The following is a 20,309-nucleotide window of genomic DNA, read 5'->3' as shown; positions in this document are numbered from 1 at the left end:
GTATAAAACTATTAAAATTTAAAATATTCACCCTGGTTTTAGCCCATATCCTGTTACATTTGGGAAAACTTTGGTGAAAAAACCTGATTTCCAGTCCTAACTCAACCAACAACTATTAGGTATGCCCATGTCAGGTCCCTTCTCTGACATTCAGTTTCCCCAAAATGACAAAATAAAGAGAATGGTCTGGACGACTTTTCTATTTCTTTCCCATTCTGAGATTATGAGATTTATTATCAAGTGGTCCACACAAGCAAAAGAATCCAAGCAAGAAACGTTTGAAAAAGGTAATGAATATCACTCAAAATAATTAGAATCATTCATCTTGAAAGATGCCAGAAGAAATAAAAGGATGACAGAGAATGACAAAGGGGTATATGCCACACCTTCCCTCATCTCAAAAGACTCCGTGCTTCTCTTTTAAGGGATTTTCAAAAGAGAGGGCACTCGGTCTTATAATGGGACAACCTAGATTTGAATTTCAACTTGGATGGTTGTCAGTTTTATCATTTTAGGCGGGTCATTTACCCTCATAGGCTTTCTACAACTGTGAAACGGTTACTACCTCCTTCACAGGGTTGCCTGAGGATTAAGTAGGAATACTTCATCTAAAGCATGCAGGCCAGAGCCGGATGCAGTCACTGTTTGCTATTATGGTTATACCTGGAATAATTGGTTGAGTACACATCTTTCTCTCCTGCTTAATTATAAAGGCAGGAATGCTTTGCTCATCTTTCTCTCCCCCACTGTGCCTACTACTGTGTGTCACATAAAATAAAGAACTTGACCTGAATGTGTAGGGAATTAAAGCTTACAGAAGGAGTGCCTGCTCCAAGACAGGAAACTGGAACTGCCCAGAGACATATGACTAGCAATTCTTCTCTGACAAAAACAAACGTTCCCTCTTCCTAAAACAAAAGTCTGTTTAGAAATTCACCAAAATGTACATAATGATGGTCTCTGGTACGTGGGCCATGATTCCCTGATTTGATCTTCCTTTATAATATTCTGTTATCCATCATGTGTCCACAATAGGAAACACTGAATTGTCACAAGAATAAATGCTTGCTTTTGAGACAGAAAGTCAGAAGGGGTCTGGTCTCCAGCGTTACATATCTGGGTACCTGACCTCAGGCAAGTCACTCCATTTTCCAGTAAAATGACAGGAACAATACCACCCTGACGACATCACCAGGCTGCTGTGGGAATTAGGGCACCGAGGTCTGCACTGTGAAAAATCTCTGCTAACAAGAGCTCTGGAATCTTCTGAGCATGGCCGAGGCCCACCAGTTGCTTTTCTCTTTTTATTCCTAACCAGACCTTTATTCCTTTGTGTCACACCCCCCCAAATGTTATTCCTGTCATAAAAAGAATGACCCACAAACTTGCAGCCTTTTTCTTCTCCTATAAATGTGCTACAAAAGTTATCAGAATGAATTTGAGGCTGTGATCATAACTCTCTCTTAATGAGCACCACCCATGTTTGAAATACCACCAGCCACTGAGTCCTTATTTTCACGGGGTGTTTTGTTTCTTTCTCCCCTCTCCTGTTTTTTTTTTTCTTAACACATTTGAAACTTCAGACCTGAGTGCCTGTTGGCAGATGGTGTGGAGCAGAGGCAAGAAAGCAAAACAGCTAACCAGAACCGTTAGAGAGATAGGACCTTGAAAACTTTAAGCCTAGTGGTTGGCTCTAAACCAAACAAATATTTCTTCTGCCTACAGTCAAATCAAACTAGCAACCTTTTTTCTTTTTTAAATCCTTAAACATTTAGTTTATTTACATGAATTACACTCACGTCAGAAGGAGGTACAACTGATCCTCAGTTTCTAAGTGTTACCCACCATTGAGGCAAGCTCATGTACAATCCCTTTTATGTACCTGCCACTGCTATCATAATATCAACCATCTCTGATGCACCAACAACCTCCTTCTTAAAAGGCACCGTTAAGTGAGTGAGCACAAGAGGGTTACAGTCCCATACAAATGACACTTAAACCTAACAGCCAAGAAGGTACTGAGTCTATAAGCCCCATCGAGCCTATGGGCGTAAAGCAGAGTAGGCAACAGAGTAGCACTGAAAAACCAAACGACCAGTAAGGACTTCTTTTAGTCATTTTACAAACATATCCAGAGCTAGCTTGAGATGTTAGAACAGGCGGATGAAAGAAAGGCATATGCAGATCTATCTGCACAAACTTCAGTTTATTCCTGCTCTGGAAGGCAGAGATCTTCAGATGCATGACTTCCGCAGAGTGTCAGCCACACAACAGAAACAATTTTAATTCCTAATAGTCAACTTTTTAATCAATAAGATGTGGGCAGTAATTAACTGCACCATAAACTGTTGTCAGAATTAAGTGAGATAATATATGAAAACACTTAGAACAGTCTAAGTCTGGTACATTAGTAATTCCACGGACAGAGGAGCCCGGCAGGCTACAGTCCCTGGGGTTGCAAAGAGTTGGACACAACTAAACAACAGAGCACACATACGCAAGCTAGCAGTAATTACCAGCATGCTGTGTGACTTTTGTATATACTACTGCATTTAACCACAAGAACTGTGTGAGGCAGGTTTTATTACTCTCACAAAACACTGGCTCAAAGAAATAAAAGGACTTGTCCAAAATCACACAGATTAAAAAGTGCCAGGTGTCTGGTGGTTCTTAGGACTAACAATCCACAGTCAAGGCTGGACCAGAGATGGCTGCATTAGCAAAAGTTTGAGGGATGCTACCTTTCCAGCTCAGCTCTGCTCTGTGCCTGCAGTTAGGGATTTCATGGGAGATGCAAGGCCTCTGAAAATCTGAGAATAGAAAACAATCTTAATGTGAAGATCAGAAGAAATTTTCCAGGACAATTCTCATACCTGACCCCCTATGAGCCCAGGTCTGGCCTCTGGGGTGGACACAAAATGGCAGTTCTAATGTTCTTATCATCTATGAAAAAAAAAACCTCTCTCAGCTACTGCTCCAAAGATGCTCTGCTGCTGCTGCTGTGGCTAAGTCACTTCAGTCGTGTCCAACTCTGTGTGACCCCATAGACGGCAGCCCAGCAGGCTCCCCTGTCCTTGGGATTCTCCAGGCAAGAACACTGGAGTGTGTTGCCATTTCTAGTTACCTTTAATTAAATTTTTTTTAAGCTACCAATGAACAAGCACTGTGTTCAATCCTTTGCAAACATCGTGTATAATCTTCATAATTATCCTGCTTGAGGGAGGGGGTGAAGAAAAACTGAGACAGACTCAGCCCCACAAACATGAAGCAAGTAAACAGCAAAGGCTGAGTTTGAACCCAAGGCAGCAGAGAAAATGCCACAAACCAACTGCCTCAATTAACTCATCATTCTCTCTCCCCTCACCTGGAGACCCACAGGGCATAGGCCTAGAATAACTAGTCTCTTTTCTCCTCACAGAGACAATATAAAACCTAGGGAAGAATTCTGTATTTTACAAACCATGACTACAAAGGCTGCCAGGGTGTCCATTCTGTTTCTCCTCTTGATCTTATGTGACTCAGAACAAACCTTCAGAAGCACCTCTCTCTTAGCCTGGGTACTTTCTCCAGCTGCCCATCCCAGGATGAAGCCCCCTGCCAGAGCTGGGGCTGAAGAACACAGTAATCACCATCATTAAACCCAACGCTGCTGTTAAAAGGGAAGGGAGAAGTCCAGGAGCTGGTGTACAGACAGAAAGTGAAAGTCGCTCAGTTGCCTGACTCTTTGCAACCGCATGGACTATACAGTCCATGGAATCCTCCAGGCCAGAATACTGAAGTGGGTAGCCATTCCCTTCTCCAGGGGATCTTCCCAACCCAGGGTTTAAACCCAGGTCTCCTACACTGCAGGAAGATTCTTTACCAGCTGAGCCACCAGAGAGAGGCGGACCCTCTTCCCAGGTGGCAGGGGCGGTCAGGTCCAGGGACAGAGGCCTCAGCTGTTGCTGAACTCACTCAGCACAGCCCGCTGTGCCCAGCAGAGACAGTGGGATAAGGACACACTGGGGGAATCTCCAAACCATCCCTGCTCAGTCCTTTGACCCTACCACTCTCAGTGACCCTGATCCCCCCATCTCCGTTTACCCCACAATCCCACAGCCTAACAATCGCCTCACTTTCCCCACAAGGTCACAATCCCTGATAACGGCCTGTTCTCTTGGTGCCCCCAGAGACCCACCCACTCTTTATAGAATCACCCTAAGTAGCTTCCCCAGGCAGTGGCCAGGCCATTATTAATGAATATTCATCTGTGACCAGCAGGCTGCAAAGTGAACAGACATTAGATGGCAGCCTGAGGCAGACTTCCCATAATTAAAAAAAAAAAAAAATTGTTCTTAATCAGGACCATCTTCAAATCCTCAACTCACAGAGTGCCAGCAGGCCAGCAGATCCCAGCAGCTCAGGATACTGCTGGGGAAGGTGCCACTCTAAAAGCGAGTGTGTTGGGGGAGGGGTGTGCTGAGTGTACATGCCGCAAACCCAGTGGGAAGACAGGTGGCACAGACTCACCAGTAACCCAGGGTGTCAGGATCAGCAGGCTCCCTGAAGCCACACCTTTCCTCACTCATTTCCTCCCAGAAGGCTGGGGTGAAATGGGGACTTCTGTGTCTCCGGGCAGACATCAGAACAGTCCAGCCCTGGAGACCAGAGCCAGGAAGAACCCAGTAAGCCAAGCCATTGAGGCAAGAGTGCAGAAAACAACGGAAAGATGTGGGGAACAACAACAGCCTCTCTTACAAAACCTGATACAACTCACAGCCTGTGTGCGTATATGTGAAGCTGCTTCAGTCCTGTCCGACACTTTCCGACCCCATGGACAGTAGCCTTCCAGGCTCCTCTGTCCATGGGGATTCTCCAGGCAAGAATACTGGAGTGGATTGCCATGCCCTCTCCTAGGGGATCTTCCCTACCCAGGGATCGAACTCATGTCTCTTGCCTCCTGCACAGGCAGGCAGGTTCTTTACCACGAGCACCACCTGGGAATCCCACAGTCAGAGCTGAAATCCCCCTCCCTCGCATAAGCCCAGCCCCCTCTTCCACCCTCAGGAGTGTCAACTTCCAAGAGGTGCTCATCTTCTCATCATACACCTGCCAACCCTCAGCTCAGGAGGCTGAGTCCTCTATCCTAAACCGACAAAGACAGCAGTGAACCAGGTCTCTAAGGCACAGTGCCTCCAGGACGGCTGAAGGTGACAATCCCCTCAGGCCCCAGCCGCGGCAAAGTCTCAGGCCTCCAGCCAGCCCCATCCGCCACCCTCCATTTAGACCTGAGCCCTCTCATTCTCTTTCAACAGCACACGGCACACCTGGTGAGGCTACCCGCCTTAGAATCCACCTTCCCCCAGCCTGCCGGGAGGGAAACTGAAACCTGAGCCAGGAGCCCCGCCCTCAGCTCTTCCCCACCTGGACCTCCTCCTCCCCGGGCGAGCGGAGAAAACTGGGAGAGGCGAGTCAGGTGACCACCCGGCGCACACTTTTGCCTCCGCCCACAGTCCTACGGAGCCGGGGCCGGAAAACACACCCCAGGGCACTTGTTGAGCGGGGCGGAGGTGTGCACGCTCCGAGGTGGGGCTGGGCGGCGCTTCACCCGGCCGGCTGCGGGCTCGGGTCTCAGACACCTGGGCCTGGAAGCTCCCTGAGGCAGGGGGTGGGGAATGAGGTTGTTTAGAGAAGGCGAAGGAGGAGAGGTACGGGCCGGTTCCAAAGTAGATCAAAAACAAGAGTTGCTCCCTTTGTGCCCTCCGGGGGGGAGGTGGCGGCTGTCCCACAAATGGGGAGGGAGGGGAGCCCTTTCTCGGGAGTGCTGGTCACTGGGGGAAGGCCAACATCCTTCTCAAGAAACAGGCTGCAATACCCTGGGCTTCAACCTTGATGGCCAGCGCCAAAAAGCGGGGGGTGTGGGGGGGGGGGCGGGAGTGGAGGAAACCTGCAGCCCACCAATCTCATTTCCAGATTCCCTCCCTCCAGCCTAGACACGTTAATAATTAACTTGCCTACCCGGGAGCTCGCCGGCGTTGCCAGAAAAGATGAGTAATGGCCCTGGAGTCCCGGCCCCGTGCCCGCGGACTTCTGGGCTCCGGACTGGGACCAGCCCTGGAACAAAGCCTCCGCATTCCTCCGGGAAGGTGTGTCTGAAACTAGACCTGTCAACGGCGGCGAGAGGCTGACCCTTGCCTCGACCTGAGCCGGCTCACGGAGGGAAGGCGTGGGGGAGGAGTGGGTGGCCGGGTAGCTTTTGCCCACCTCCCCTCCCCCGCACCCCGACCGACCGGTGCCCCCAACCACAGCCGATCTCGGGAAGCCGCGCTGTCTGCTGAGACATAATCCTGTTACCATGAATGCAGGCTGTACTTGGAGACCAATTCTCAAAACAACAAGGCTGCTCCTCGGCGCCCTTGCCGATGAGTAACCCAAAGCCGGTCGCCGGCTCAATGAATTCTCTCCCTGAAACTCCGGCGGCGAGCTGCGGCTCCCACGCGGATGGCCGGCCGGGGACCCACCGGCTCCCGTCACGCCAGCGCCCAGACACAAAGCACCCCTAAAAGCAGCCTGCGCACCCTGCGCCCTGCCCGCCCCAAAACAGCCCGCAGCCCCCCGAAAGTTCCGGCGCGCGCGGACACACCTGCAGGCCCCCCGCGGCGGCCCCCGCCAGCCCCCAAGGGCGGCGGGGCACGCGTCCCCGGCCGGGCAGCGCCGCGGCTCCATAGCCCGGTCCGCGAGCCGGGGCCGGTCACCGGTCAGCGGCGCTGGGCGGCAGAGCGCGCTGGGGCCTCAGCGCGCCCGCGGCGCATCTCGCGCCCTCCTCGTCCTCGGCCGGCCTTCCCTGAGAGCCCACACCCACTTGACATCAGCGCCGATCAAAGCACGTGGCGCAGCGCCAGACGGCGGACCCCGGAGGTCCAGAGCGCGCCCCGGGGTGCCGCCGCTCGGCCAGGACCGCGCGTCCGAGCGCGGCACATTCCTCTCCTTGCAGAGGATGCTGCAAGCGGGAGTGGGCTGGGAGGCGGAGGAGCGGGAGGGAAACCGGCGGAGGGGGCAGGACCCGCCGCCGACCAGCAGCGCGGCTCTGGCTCCCAGCCAGCCACCAGCAGACCTTACAGCCGCCACTGCAAGTGCCCATCGATTGTGAAGACCGGGTCGCAGGTGACCTGGGTTGCTGTCCTCTCCCCGCCAAAGAGAGTCCTGACCTTGAATTCTCTTCCCCTGTATGACTCAAGGAGACTCCTTTCTAACCACCTCCACTAAATTGCCGGGTTGATTCTGCCAGGCCAGGAACGAATGCTTGGTTGGATGTGGTTGCTGACCCCTCCCCCCAGGAGGCCGCTATGGCACCCAGGGATGCAGACCATACCCTCCGGCTTGTCGCTACACCAGCAGCCTCAACTGGGTCTCCTTTCCCTCTCTTCGCCCAATGCCCTTGGCCATAAGGAACAGCTCTTCTGGTTCTGCAGGCAATCAGAAACAGCACCACCCAGCAGCCCACACACATTTCTAATTCACTAATTAGCATCCATCCAAATAGTCAAACATTCAAGCATTTATTAAGGTTTAGTATATGCCAGGAGCAACAGAAGATAAACAATATTCCTACACTCACAAAGCAGATAGTCTAGTCCAGGAGAGAGACATTAAAAACAAAGCAAGCTAATTATAACTGTGACAAGGGTATTAAAGGTAAGAGGTGCTATAAGATTGTACACAGTGACCCTAAACTATCTTAGCAGTCAGGAAAGGCTTCCCCGAAGAAGTGACTTTTGAACTGCTAAGGCATGAACACAAGTTATCCAGGGGAGGGAAAGTTCAGGCAAAAACCCTGGTTATTAAAGTGTAGGCCCGCTAGCATTGACAGGTGGGGAGAATCAAGCAGGGGTGAACTGCCATGCCCAAGACACCTAGGCCTTTGTCCAGGAGGGGCAAGAGGCAGCTCACAGGCCCGAGAAGAGAGCCTGGCCCACCGTCCAAAGAGGCCCTTATGTCTGCTTTCTCATCTCCCCCGAACTAGGCTGGTCTACATCATCTCTGAGCTCTGAACAGGTAGTTGGGAACCAACTCCATCATCAATTTGCTGCATGGCTATGCCTCTAAAGAAATGCCTTCCACTCTCTGGTTTCAGTTTCTTTATCTCAAATGAGGACTTAGAACAGCATTTCTACATTTTTTTTAAACCTGTACTCCCTTTTGGATAAACATACAAATGTCATTCCTATTCTGTAGCGTCTATGATGACATCAAATCATTTTCCAAATTAAAAAATTATTACTGAATGTGCTTTTAAAGCTCTACATGCCCTTTAAGTATTCACCACTAAAAGATCTCTGCTGTAGTTAACTTGGAAGCAGGAGTAAAGAGATGGTCTCCAAGATCACCCTTTTCCTGTCATCTGTCCCCATTCCTTCAACATGAACCTGGCCTCAAGCATTTATTATCTCTAGACTCATTTCTTTTATTCTTTCCAGGATAAATTGGCCAGGCAATGAACAGAAGCCATGGGTCATCCAAAAGGCATGCTGTGAAAGACTCTTTTGAATAATAATTTCCAGTGATGCTGGGAAATAGACACTTTGAAAGAAACACATAATGTTCCTGGGGACAAATTAGCTATATGATTTAAAAGCCGTAAAAGCGTACATATCCTTTGAAACATCAATTTCACATCTAAGAATTTATCCTCAAGACATAATTATGAATGAACACAGATTTATAACAGCAAATGATTGGTTAATAAGCTGTGGTATATCTTTGTAATTGAATATATGCAACTTTAAAACTGCTATACAGAATATCTACTATTGAATAAAATGAGATGAAGATTATAAGACAAATGATCCCAATTGTGTGTGCACGTATGTGTGTGCGTGTAGGTTTGAGGGGGCTGGTAAGCACCTATGGTAGAATGGTACTGTGCTCATTTTTCTTACTGGATGATTCAAACCCACCTCTTAGACCAAAATGAGATGGTTCTATCGCATGTCATCCTCACAAGTAAATCTCCTAACCCATATGAAAGTTAAAGAAACTTAATATTAGAACAGAATAAATCTTACAGGCAGGTAAGAATACAGTTCAATTCTCTACTGCCATCCACTTAGCATCAGGTATTTGATAGTAATCTTAAAGGTAGAATGGTTTTCCCCCCAGACTTTTCATATAGATTTTTCTATTGTTCTTTCTTTGAGTCTAGTTCAATGGTTTCCCAACTTTAGAGTGCATAAAAATTACTGTCCATGTGGCTTAGGGTAACCTTCACTTCATCAGATTTTTTTTCCCTTTAAATGCTGAGTTAAGAACCCAAACACTGTATTAGAGTTCAGAGGAAAAAACTACCAGAAGTACATTTACCAGGACTTCCCTAGTGGTCCAGTGGCTAAGACTTGGCGCTCCCAATGCAGGGAGCCCAGGTTCAACCCTTGGTTAGGGAAGCAGATCCTGCATGCCACAACTAAAGATTCTGTGCGCCACGACTAAGGCCCAGCACAGCCAAATAAAAAAACCTTTTTTTTAAAAAAAAAAGACAATTACCAAAATGTTAACAATACTGGAATTAGAGCTTTTATCTCGTTCCTTTGGATTTTCTGTGTTTTCCAAGTGGTCGGACAATAAAGATATATAACCGAGATAATCAGAAAATAAACTACTGCTTAAAAAATAAAGGGGTTAAAAATCCTCCAAAAGATAAAAAGAAACTATGCCTTGACTTTAAAAGGGGTGACTCTGACCAGGCCTTTCATATCCCTTTTCTCTGAAAGCTCTGATACTGCCCCAGTTGGTGCCCCAACACCCAAGGACAGACAGTACATCGTCGCTAGGATACCATGCAGGAAAAACTGGCAAGAAAATTATTTTTACATTTACCTCCTGGGCTGTGCTTATAATAATGCTTAAAGCTCAGATTAAAGGGTCCAAAATGAAGCAGCCACAACCATTCGCTAATGGATCTCCTACCCCTAAAACTCTCTACCAAATATTCTAGGTTCTTAATAAGCTGAGAACATATAAAGCATATACCCTTGGTCCTGAGGACCAAAAACTATTCAGCCTGCTTCTTCCATATCTGATGGTGCCACAGGCCATAAATCAAACCAGGCTGAATCAGGAACTAGATGAATGATCTGTTCCTCAGTTTCCTTGCTGTTAAACAGCCTAATAAAGGCTCTACTTTTCTTTTAAGGGGTGAATATCCCTGGTGGCTCAGACAGTAAAGAATCTGCCTGCAACACAGGAGGAGACCCGGGTTCAATCCCTGAGTCAGGAAGATCCCCTGGAGAAGGGAATGGTTACCCACTCCAGTGGGAGAAGGGAATGGTTACCCACTCCAGTATTCTTGCCTGGAGAATTCCATGGACAGAGGAGCCTGGTGGGCTATAGTCCATGGGGTTGCAAAGAGTCAGACATGACTGAGCAACTAACACTTTCACTTTTTCTTTATAAAAGTATTAGGACAAAGTGAACACAGTGAGTAGTACCTCAGTATAGCACACTGTTGTTTAATGAAGGTATATCTAGAACTTTGGGGAGGAGAAGGAGCTGGTTAGTTGTTAGTTCTTTGGCACAAGGGTGGTAAACTGCAATTTGCCTCATATTTCAAGCTTTCTGAAAACGCAGAGTGCTCACAAACCAGATGAGGGAGGTGAGGTGGGAAATACAGCTGTGCTGACTTTCTCCTGTGGCGTAACTTAGGAACTCTTAAGTCATGGACAGAAAGCAGGTGGGATTAAAAATCCAAGCTGGAGGCACAGGTTTCTCAAAACACAATAGCTAGAAACCATCAGGGCAGCATCTAAAGATGAAGGATGCTTGTATTATTTGGCCACTTTAATTCAATTATCATTAAGTCTCCTACCAGGCACGGGAACCAACTGCATTCTCTGCTCAAAATGAAGCACATGACTTCCAAGCCAGACAGAGCTGCCATTAGGTTACATTTTAAGTCCACCTAGAGTCTAATAAAGCTAATTTTACTGTCATGGCGTCTATTACAACATGGGACCTTGTTTAGAGAGGAAACAGAGAGGAGGGAAGCACAGACTGCCAGATCTGGGGATTTTGATATGTCCAGAATTGTTTCTGGAAAGGAGGTAATAAGAACAAACTTGATTTTTGAAAGTAATTTTAATGGGACCAAATGTATGAGAAGGTCTGCTCTTGTACAACTACCTAGCCCCCTTGAGAACAGACCAGCCTCAACCCCCCCAGCCCCCTGCCGACACACACACACACAGTCAAGCAACTGCACAGGGACAGAAATGAGGCACTCTGTTTCCGTAAGCAGGAAACACTGAACATACTAACCAAGCAGCCAACTTGGGTCTGGGACTTAGAGCTTAAGAGTCATTAAGAATGGGAAAAAAGACTACTTGCTCCATGGTCAGTGACTAAAAACCATGCGAATGAGTTTTGATAAAAATCAAAAATTAATAAATATGTAGCTCTACAAATTTTTTTTTAAAAAAATCAAGAACAAAATCAAATCACAAAACACCTAATTAGCTAGAACATATCTATGACCAGTGATCGTCATACATCCATTTTAATCAAAATAACCTTGGTTGACTGTACAAAAGCACATTCCAGGGGTCCACCCCTAGAGAATCTCATGCCACTCATTCTAGGGTGAGCCCAAGAATCCCATGTTAGCAAACAACCCAAGTTGATTTGACTGTTTGTGGTCTGGAGCCCACACTTTGAAACATTTGAAGCTACAAGGCCATGAGGACCTAACACACCCATCTCCCCTAACCTCCTAGCAGGCATCACCCTACTGGACTTGAATCAATTCATAATCTAAGCTGAATGAATCCAATTGCTACATCTTGTGAAACCTCAACAAAATTGCAACAAATCTAGGGCATGATGAAAAACACCAGGAAAAAAGAAAATAGGAACCAGCACATAGGAAAGGCTCTAAAACTGTTATCTTTTAAAAAGGATGAGGATAATTAAATCTTGATACTTGTCTAGACTCACTTTGCATTCATACACCAGGTACAAACCCCATGAATTCACTAGTTTTATCACAGAAACACTGCATGGACTCAGCCAGATATAAGTTAAATTATCTTGGCTTAACCACTTGCCAGCTTGTTGGCCCCAAAGAAGTTTTTTCTTCTCTCAGCCATTCTATTTGCTCAACTGTAAAATGGGTTTTAAAATATCTATTCCCTTAATAATGTTATGAGGAATAAGTAACAGAATTGTGAAAGTGTGTGGAACATAGTAAGTACTAAATAATTATGGCAGTTTCCATTACTTGGTCAATAGATAAACATTTATTAGGACCTCTAATGGCAGAAAGTGAAGAGGAACTAAAGAGCTTCTTGATGAGAGTGAAAGAGGAGAGTGAAAGAGCTGGCTTAAAACTCAACATTCAAAAAACTGAGATAATGGCATCTAGTCCCATCACTTCACAGCAAATAGAAGGAGGAAAAGTGGAAGCAGTGACAGATCTCATTTTCTTGGGTTCCAAAATCACTGCGGATGCTGACTGCAGCCATGAGATTAAAGATGTTTGCTCCTTGGGAGTAAAGCCATGACAAACCTAAACAGCATATTAAAAAGCAGAGACATCACCTTGCCAACAAAGGTTTATATAGTCAAAGCAATGATTTTTCCAGTAGTCATGGACAGGTGTGAGACCTGGACCATAAAGAAGGCTGAGCACCCAACTGATGCTTTCAAACTGGGATGCTGGAGAAGATTCCTGAGTGTCCCTTGGACTGCAAGGAGATCAAACCAGTCAATCCTAAAGAAATTAACCCTGAATATTCATTGGAAGGACTGTTGCTGAAGTCCTCCAATATGTTGGCCAACTGATGCAAAGAGACGACTCATTAGAAAAGACCCTGATGCTGGGAAAAACTGAAGGCAAAAGGAGAAGAGGGTGGCAGAGGATGAGATGGTTAGATAGTGTCACCAACTCAATGGACGTGATTTGAGCAAACTCCAGGAGAAAGTGGAGGGCAGAGGAGCCTAGCGAGCTGCAGTTCATGCCAACAACATTTACAATCAGGCACTGTTTGCACAGGAGATACAGTAGTGACAAAAGAGACAGAGGGACAAAACACAGATAATAAACAAGTAGATAATATCAGAGACTGATGTCTGCTATGAAGAAACAAAGCAATGAGGTGACAGAGTGAAATGGTGGTTCAGAGTATGTATCAGGAAAGGCCTAAGACGCAACATTTAAACTAAGATCTGGTAGAGAAACACTTTCAGCAAAGTGGGAGCAAAATAAATGCATTCCTGCAAAGGAAGGACAGTGAAGCTAGAGCTCAGTGACCACTAGGATGGACGGTAAAGGAGGAAACTGGGGAGTCAGATAGTGGAGGTTATGGAGGCCATGTAATACGTGGTAGGAGAGTATATTCTCTTCCAAACGCAATAAGAAGACACAGAAGGGTTTTAAAAAAAAGATTGTGATGGACGACACATGGTCTAAGTTGCCTTTTTAAAGGACTTCTGTAGCTGCTATTTGGAGAATGAGTCGGGGCTGGGGACAATAAAACCCTAACATTTCTTTAGTGCTTAACTATGTGCTCAGAACTATCCTAAGAACGTTACATGTATGATCTCTTTTAATCCTCATGAAAACTTTTTCTATGAGAACTATTATTATCCCAGTTTTACAGATTCCAAACCCAAGCACAGAAAGATGAGGTAACTTGCTCATCACATTAAGTGGAGGATCCGGTATGCAAACCCAGATGGTCTGACTGCAGGGCCTCTCTTATTGAAAAGAAGCAGGGAGAAATAGCAACACTAGCTAAAGAGACCACAGAGAACAGGCAAGAGAGGGTGAAGGTTGACCAAGAATGCAACAGTGAAAACGCTGAGGGGATGCAGCTGTGCAAAATGCCTTGGGAGCAGAGCCAAGGGCACTCACTGATGGGATTTATGACAGGGGTGTAGAAAAGAGGCAGGCAAAAAAGACTCCCAAGTTTTTGATGTGAGCAACAGAATGGGTGCCAGTGCAGTTTCCTGAGATGATTAAGCCTGGGTAAGGGGAAAAAAAAATCAAAGGAGAGGAGGGCATTAAAATCAACCAAGAACTCAGTTTTAGACTTGTTGGTCTGAGGCATCTATTAGACTTCTGAGTGGACAAGTCCTGAAGGCAGAGAGCTATAGAAGCCTCCGCTTAGAGGGAGGGTCAGGGCTGGAGATGTAATCAGAGGGGGGCGGTGGTCTCATCATCATGTGACTCCTGACTATGTGGAAGAGGAGCTGTTCCAGCTATGGACCTCTGATTGGTTGTAACAAGCCAGGGCAAAGCGGCGTCTCAACACAAGACTATAACCTGCTCTGAGGCTGAAAGCACCCTGCACAAGCTGCCCTCTGTGGTCCGCGCAAGTCTGTACCCCAGCCCCAGCCCGGACCAGCTTCCTGGGAGCCTATTGGGCCGAACTCTCCCAAGATGACCCCCAGCATGCCTGATCCCGGGAAGACAACACCAATGCTGGAGGTCCTAGAAGGATGGACTCAGGAGCCGCGAAAGGAAGTTTATCGGGCATGCTGCCGGCTTGTGAGAAAAGGACTTCTGCCCCCCCTTCCACTTCAATACTCCTTTCTTTTCAGTCCTCTTATCATCAAAGCCCATCCGGGTGCAATTCCTTGTGATTGCTCACAAGGGCCAGAGTGTGATAATAACGAAAGGGTTTCCAAAATAAGCCTCCCACATTCAGGCTTCCCAAATGGCCAGCTGACCTCCCGGCTACACCATTTCCAGAAACACAGCAACCTCATTTGATAAAATACTTTCAGTACTGGCACCACCTTGGCTCAGAGGAAGTGGGGATGTGCTGGAAGTCAGGTAGAGGTTGGAAGGTAAAGAAAAAGGCAATTTTAAAAGTTCAGCTGAAATGTCAGGAACACGAAGCTGCCCATGTTTACACAGAGCTTTCCAAAACTGAGAGCAGCCTCCAAACAGCTTTTAAAAAAAACGGCTACATCAACATGTAAAATGAAGTGGCTTTTTAGCTTAACAGAAACAGTACCAGGCTGTTCGCATTCTCCTGTCTCCGTGGGCTTAATCTCCTAGTATAATTTATATTCTTGTCGCTGCTGATTGTTTTATTTTTCATTCATATTTTATGTCTTTCCCATAAGCTGCTTTGAATCCACTGTGTAATAGGATAAAGCAATAGATGAACAGACACATAGTTAGGGTTTCCCTGCTTCTCTGGTGGCTCAGACAGTAAAGAATCCGCCTGCATTGCAGGAGATCCAGGAGACATGGGTTCAATCCCTGGGTCAGGAGGATCCCTGGAGCAGGAAATACAACCCACTCCAGTATTCTTGCCTGGAATTTCCCGTGGACAGAGGAGCCTAGTGGGCTATAATCCATAGAGTCACAAAGAGTCAGAAACAACTGAGATACTGAGCACACACATATTTGGATACTAAGCTTTCAGATTTATGTAATCAATAAAGGTTGTTTATCATGGATATTAATTGGAGGTTGGAGGAGCCCTAACTAATATGTAAAACACTTAAAAATTTGATCTCTTGTTAAAAAAAGACATGAGTCTGGCAATAACTAGCACTTACATTTTTCACATTTTTTGTCCCTAATTGTCTAAACAATAATTTATAGGGAAAATGGGTGAAATCTTATGTCCTTTACATGTATGGATGATTTTGTGCCTCTTACCATTCAAACTAGGAACAGGATGCTAGTTCAATAACTGTGCTGCTTCATCTTGCAAATAAGACTTGTCAAAACCACTGAAGGAAATCAGAATAAGACTCAATCTAAATCAAATGACAAATCAGGCTGGAATCTGTCAGTCCTCTTCTGGTATAGAGAGGTACAGGCATGTCAATGCATGTCTGCTTATAAATGCAGAAACAAGCTTTAGGATATAAAATAGCCAGGAGCCTGGGAACACAACTTTGGAGACATAAAAATTATTAGGTTTTCTAAATCACTGACAGGAGCCAAAACCCTTACTGAGACTAGTGGGTCAGAGATGGAACCAAAAGCCTCGTCACGTTTACAAGTATCCCCTTAAGTGCCTTCTTCAGGAACATTCTCTAATATAAACCTGAATACAGCAATTATTCAGATCCCCATGTGCAGGCAGCAAATGTTTCTGAGGCAGTTCATCCTCAAAGCAGCAAAGAAAAAGCGGTATTTTTTTTAATCACCGGAAGTCAATGGAACCGGTATGTTGACACTCCAGAGCACACAGTAATGACAGATGCTTACAAGGCTCACCCTGAGGACTTGCAAGCTTGTGGAAGAACAGACAGATCAAATTATGCCTTGTTGCAACTTGAAATGTGTTTTATTGTCCTCTTTCTGAAGACTGATACTCCATGCAGTAGCCAATAGGTGGCAACACTGAGCCATGAGAATCTCCCATTTGCCAGTCTTAAGGAGTAGACAAAGTTTAATAATAAACCCCACTCTAAAAAACTAGGTCTCTAGTAAAAAAATAACAGGTACAAAGTAATTAAAAACACATGCCTGACAAATCTGGAATCAAACGTAGCATCACATGTATGTCCCGGCACATTGTCACTTCCCGCCTCCACTCTCCCAATCACTGGGCAAATCCAATTATTCCCAGAGACAACCAAATTGTGCCCCTTTGCTCCCTTTCTCCCTAGTGACTTTTATGAAAATAATATTCAACTTTAATGCGCCTGCAGTTCAGGAGACAGTGTGACAAGAGCAATAAACACATTCTCTGTGTGCAAAAGCCAGGACGAATGAGTTCTGAGACTGCCGTGGCCAACCCCAGGTGTGGGCTTTCTTTCCCCAGCTCAAGAGAGACTGGAATGTAACAGCTGTCAGAGAGCAGCAATGGCCTGTGCCAGAAATACCGTGCTGTGCTGCTCTAATTGCCAAGAGATAAGAACCCATAACTCACACAGGCACTTGTGGCTCAGGCTCAGCACAGCAGGCAGAAAGGAAACAGCATGCACTCAGACCTCCCTGAGTGCAGTCAGACAGACCTACACTCTCTTACCAGCTATGTGACCTTGGGCAAGCCCTCTCCCTCCCCTGAGCCTCAGTTTCCCTCATCTGGGAGGGCAAGCATCAACATGCACCAAGTGCCTACTACGGGATCGGACTTAAAGCAGGTGCACAGTGCCCTAGTTGTTATGAACAATTTCTGAACGATATGGTGGAGTAAAATGAACTTGCAGACATTCTGAGAGCTACTGGACAAGGTGGTCGAGCTCTCTGGACAAGAAATAGCTTGTGCCCTTGAAATAACCTTGGATTTCTGTGAGAGTGCTACAAGAATCACATAAAATCCCAGGCTGCTTCTGCCTTACTCATTTGTTCGGACGAGTATTTACTGAGAGCTCACTGTGCCAGGATTATGCCAAACACTGAAGGCAACATGGCCCTGGCCTTGTGAGACTTAAAATCTAGTGGAGAAGACAAACAAAATAAGCTCACGAGTAGATGTAAATGTACTTCTACGGTAAGTACCACAAAGGAGAGGTCTGTGGCCATCTGTAACGTGGCCACCTGAAATGAGAGAATCAACCCAGTCTGAGGGGCTGCCAGATGATGAGGACTTACTAAGTCAGAAGAAAGCTAGAGGACTCTGTTCACACCCTCAGTGGGCCCGACGTACGAAACTCAAAGGAACAAACTAGGAAGCACTCAGCTTCCTCCTAATGACTAGGGTGTTCTTCTTCTCTCACAGTAAAATCCCGAAAACCTACTCTGTTCCAGTTTTGTTTAGACTGTCAGGAAGCACCAAGTCAAATGTAAAGCTCAACAATAATAAAGACCCTTAACACATGCATATGTACATTCTACCCATCCGCCTTGGTTTGTTTTCTTCTTCTTACTTATGTTTTCCCCAGTCTGGATTTCAAATTCCTATTTGTTTCATCAGTGTATCTATCGTTCATGACCTGCATGCGTACTCAGTCCTGTCCGACCCTTTGTGACTCCATGATCTGTAGCCTGCCAGTCTCCTCTGTCCACGGAATTTTCCAGGCAAGAATAATGGAGTGGGTTGCCATTTCTGACTCCAGGGGATGTTCCCCACCCAGGGATCAAATCCGCATCTCTTGCATCTCCCGCATTGTCAGGCAGATTCTTTATTTTACCACTAAGCCACATTGTTCATGAATCCTTGGTGAAAGGTGACAGGACACACATAGAGATATTATTACTCTTTCTAAGGCTAATGGCCTGAGCTGGAAAGAATTAACAGAGTGCCCTTTGTGTCCCCGCCTGGTGTGTTACCCCAGAGGCAGAGAAAGACATGTGGCTTGGTCCACTTTTATGCAAGCATTGCCTTCCTTGTGGTTTGTGTGATCTAGCAGGATGGTGCTTTTTTGCAGAGACACTTTATCATGTTATATTTCTATCCTAACATGCAGCTTTCCTTTTGCTTATTTTCCTCTGAAACATTCAATGACCTATATTTTCAGTAAGCCTATATTCTGGATGTTCCTGGATATTCCCCTCCCTTAAAAAAAATTTTTTTTGCAATTCTCTGTTTAATAAAGGCATTTCATTAAGTGTATAACTGGAATTTTCCTTTTATACCTCTGAAATACATGATACATACACACAGATTCTTCATCAGATCATATGTCACGATTTTTGGATCAGAAAGCAGTCACTCTTGTCCTGTGATGAATTAATGTTCACACATTGAAGGTTGAAAACAGGATAGAGATGAGGAGGAATGTGGGAAAGGCCATTACCATTTTTCAATTTGCAGTCTATCTGCACTTCATTAAAAAAAACAGGATGTTTTATGAGTAAAAACTCCATTTTTTTTTTTAGAAAATTATTTCTCTTCCTGGGAAGATGAAATCTTTGTAAATTAAAATTAGACATAATTCTAAGAACTGCAAATTGTGGTTCTTCTCTGGTCCTGGCCCTTTCACAAGATGAAAACCTGAACTGTTTTCCCCAAGGAAAAAAGACATAAATACAATTTTGGCCAGTTTTAAGGGATTTAAAAAACCTCTGAAAGTCCATTATTCATGAACCTCCTAGGCAGAATCTCCTTAAGAATGGAGCAAATACTTGAGGGTACCTGAGATGGCAGTGTGGCAAGAACATTTGTAAAAATATAAATGCTATAAAACAATAGTTATAAATAATGTAGATAAGAGCTGTGAAGGTTAATAAAAAGTGAATATAAAATTATATTTTAAAATTCACTTGTTTGATGTTTGTTTTAAGTCAATTTTATATGTCTACTGCAAAAATGCAGAGGTGAAACAGGAACGCCTGAAAGTTGGGATGCCCTAAGTTTAAGGAACACTGCATAGAGGATTTATAAAATGTGGATGTAAACACTGCAGATACATTCTGAAAGTCATTAAACCTTTGTCCAAATCCATAGAACATAGAGCCCCAAGAGTAAGCCCTAATGCAACTATGGACTTTCGGTCATAAGGATGCATCAGTGCAGCTTCATCAACTATAAGAAAGGTACCACTCAGGTGGGGAATGGTGATAACGGGGAGACTGGTGCATAGGTGGGGGAAGGGGGTATGTGCGAAATCTCTGTATCTTCTGCTCAGTTTTTCTGTGAACCTAAAACTGCTCTAAAAAAATAAAGTCTCTTTAAAAAGTCATTCTCATAAAGCAGCTCATTCAAAGACACTGGTTCTTCCTTTCGTATCTCCTCATGTTCCCCCAGGCCAGCTGCCTTGGCAACACACACCCCATGTCACTCTTGTCCGTTCTCCCAGCTTTCCTTCTATTACAAGCCAGGGGATTCCTGCTCTGCTGCAAAGATTACGAAGGGTGACAGGCTTCTCTGGCACAGGAGACATGTAGGGGTGAAGGGCAGGGATTTCCCTGAGCTGCCTGTGCAGAGGTACCTGACCAGGGCGAGGCGACAAAGACCAGCGGCGTTTCACTGACACCCAGGACCTTTGAGATCCAGCATCGTCACAGGAAGGGAGTCAGAAAGCCAGGAGCTCAGACAATGTGCCAGTCTTGCCAAATCAAAGCCAGGGCCACTGCGGGCGGGACAAGGAGGGTAGGGACGACATTCGGACAGTTGTGGGGTTGGGGAGTCGCCTCCTCTTCACAAACAATCAGAACCTTAGATCAGTGCCCATCTCCCCCTGCTGGGCTGTAACTTCCAAGAGAAGGACCGCTTGTATCTTTTCTCAGCTCCCTATCTCCAGGACCCAGCACTGTGCCTGGAGGCACACAGTAGGCACTTTGAAGGCACAGAAAGACAGTGGCTAGCAGGTGCTTTGTACCAGCAGACACTCAGGATATGGTTCTGTTAAAGCAAATAAACTGCTTATCATTTAAAAAAGAAGAAAAGAGCAAATGAACCCAGAAAACACAGTCCTTCCTGTAG

At 45.8% G+C, this 20,309-nt stretch overlaps 1 protein-coding gene across 8 annotated transcripts in view; it reads right to left on the bottom strand.

The window, feature by feature from the left end:
• PLEKHA7 (pleckstrin homology domain containing A7) overlaps positions 1 to 20,309 on the bottom strand; it is a 220,398-nt gene that overhangs the window by 133,531 nt on the left and 66,558 nt on the right. Inside the window, exon 1 of one of the 8 annotated variants that reach the window (XM_055423285.2) lies at positions 6,623 to 6,930. The exons of 6 other annotated variants lie outside the window; for them this stretch is intronic. In XM_055423285.2, the coding sequence (XP_055279260.2) occupies positions 6,623 to 6,705 (83 nt within the window). In that variant the 5' untranslated portion in view covers positions 6,706 to 6,930. Of the gene's footprint in view, positions 1 to 5,997; positions 6,222 to 6,622; positions 6,931 to 20,309 lie in introns of those variants that run through there. One more of the 8 variants, XM_055423283.2, reaches the window with a different exon arrangement.

Source organism: Moschus berezovskii, chromosome 14 (assembly GCF_049115385.1).
Source record: "Moschus berezovskii isolate FMDL1 chromosome 14, NW_MosBer_1.0, whole genome shotgun sequence".
Classification (NCBI taxonomy): domain Eukaryota; kingdom Metazoa; phylum Chordata; class Mammalia; order Artiodactyla; family Moschidae; genus Moschus; species Moschus berezovskii.
The sequence above is the reverse complement of the archived record's forward strand: the minus strand, read 5'-3'. Positions and strand labels throughout refer to the sequence as shown.